Source organism: Fulmarus glacialis, unplaced genomic scaffold (assembly GCF_000690835.1).
Source record: "Fulmarus glacialis isolate BGI_N327 unplaced genomic scaffold, ASM69083v1 scaffold22182, whole genome shotgun sequence".
Lineage (NCBI taxonomy): Eukaryota > Metazoa > Chordata > Aves > Procellariiformes > Procellariidae > Fulmarus > Fulmarus glacialis.
This window is the reverse complement of record NW_009198729.1, coordinates 4,039-5,744: the sequence shown is the minus strand read 5'-3', so window position 1 is coordinate 5,744 and position 1,706 is coordinate 4,039. Positions and strand designations below refer to the sequence as shown.

The 1,706-nt window shown below is 63.4% G+C and overlaps 1 protein-coding gene across 1 annotated transcript in view; it reads right to left on the bottom strand.

The window, feature by feature from the left end:
* Positions 1–1,195: 1,195 nt before the first annotated feature.
* P2RY4 (pyrimidinergic receptor P2Y, G-protein coupled, 4) overlaps positions 1,196–1,706 on the bottom strand; it is a 1,837-nt gene continuing 1,326 nt past the window's right edge. The window contains exon 2 of the mRNA XM_009573024.1: positions 1,196–1,317. Within this exon, the coding sequence (XP_009571319.1) occupies positions 1,196–1,317 (122 nt within the window). The remainder of the gene's footprint in view (positions 1,318–1,706) is intronic.

Sequence of the window (1,706 nt, the reverse complement as noted above, 5' to 3'; positions counted from 1 at the left end):
CCCCACTCCAGCCCTCTGCTCCTCCGGCCAAAAAACCTGAGCGGGAAGTGGGAGGAGAGGAGGAAGCGAGGGGGAGATTGGGAAAGGGTCCCCCATGAAAGGGGTTTGGAGGGGCTGTGGGTGACACAGCAGTCCCCTAAGGGCGTGGGGCTGATGTGGGGGGGCTGGTGCGAGGCTGGGGGCCTCAGTCCCCACAAGATAACCAGGACATCACGAGCTGAGGGAGGGGGCGTCAGGGGAGGAGGGAACGAGATGGGCTCTTTGGGGTGGCATCCCGATGGCGAGTGGGACTAGGCTGAGGAGACATCCCCTCCTGGGGTGGAGGGGGGACACTCCCGGACTTGGGGACCCATGGAAGTGGCCTCAGCTCACCGTGTGGCCCTGGGCAAGGGATGAGTTCTTCTCTGGCCCCAGATGAGCCTTTTCCGCTCCCTCTGTACCCAATACAGATTTCCAACCCCCTCGCTGCTGCCTGTGTGTGCTGGGGGGGGCAGGCTCGGTGGCACTGCAGCTGTACCCCTGCACTCCCCATGTGAGTGGACCTGCCATCCACCCGTGTCCCCTCCCTGGCAGTCCCATCTCCAGGGCTGGGGCCATGCGCGGCGGAGACCCTTGAACATCTCAGGTGCAACCGAGCAGCTCCCGGGTCCACCTGGGCCATGTCGGATATAATGGGAGGTGAGGGGCAGCAGCTGCTCTTACTGGGTTAACTGGGCTTAGGAGGGAGGTCGTCTCTCTCTGCTTTCGGCTGAGCGGTGAGCGAGGGGCTCTCTAGGTACCACTGTCTGGTGGGATGGGGATGCGGGGCTGGGACGTGGCATCGCTGGGGCTCTCTCCCTCCTCGGGTGACCTGGGCAGCACCTGGTGGGATGTGGCTGTGTGTGGTCGGTGCCATGGCCATGGCTGGGGGGTGACACCCTGATGATGTCCCCTATGGGTGTCCCTTCCCTAGACATGTGCTGGCAGGACTCGTGGGAGGCCATGGGGGGCAGCCCCTGCCGGGGCTCCCCGTGGTGGGGACAGCCCTGTCCCACCCCTGCCCGGGTTGGCGCAGGAGAGTCAACAGCGCTGATAGCCATCTCTGGTCTGCTCCTCTCTGCGCAGGCACTCAGTCAAACAAAAGGGCCGGGTAAACATTTAGAAAGCAAACACCCATAAAGGCAGATTCCCGAGGACGCTCCCGTCACCGCGGGTGTCACCGTTCCGGTTCCTCACTCACAACCTGCCCCAGCACCGGCGTTAAGGTGGCGGGTGGCTTTTTTCTGCTCTCAAATGCTTTCTGGGATGAGGGTGGGTATCTCGTCCCTCTTCCTTCTGCTACGGGAAGAAACAGGCCTGAGTGTAGAGAAAGGGGGTGACGGGCAGCAAGTGCCCCATGTCGTGTCCCTCCCTGCCTCTCCCAAGGCCAGCAGTGTGACAGGGACATCTCCGAGAACCTCCACCAGGCACGCGGGGGGCCCAGTGTCGGCTCCGTCCCCAGGTTCAGTCCGGTCCTCGCACGTCGCTGTCAAGCAGACTGGAAGGGCTGTGCATGGCCAGGGAGGGACCAGTGTCCCTTCTCTTTAGTGACCTGTTAGCCCCCATGTGTCCCCAGGAGTGCCCCTGGATGGGATGCCAGCATGCCTCCCCAAAATGGCTTTCTCGGCATCCTTCCCATTCCAACGGGTGCCCAGCAGCTGTCCTGCCCCGAGCGGAACACGCACCCT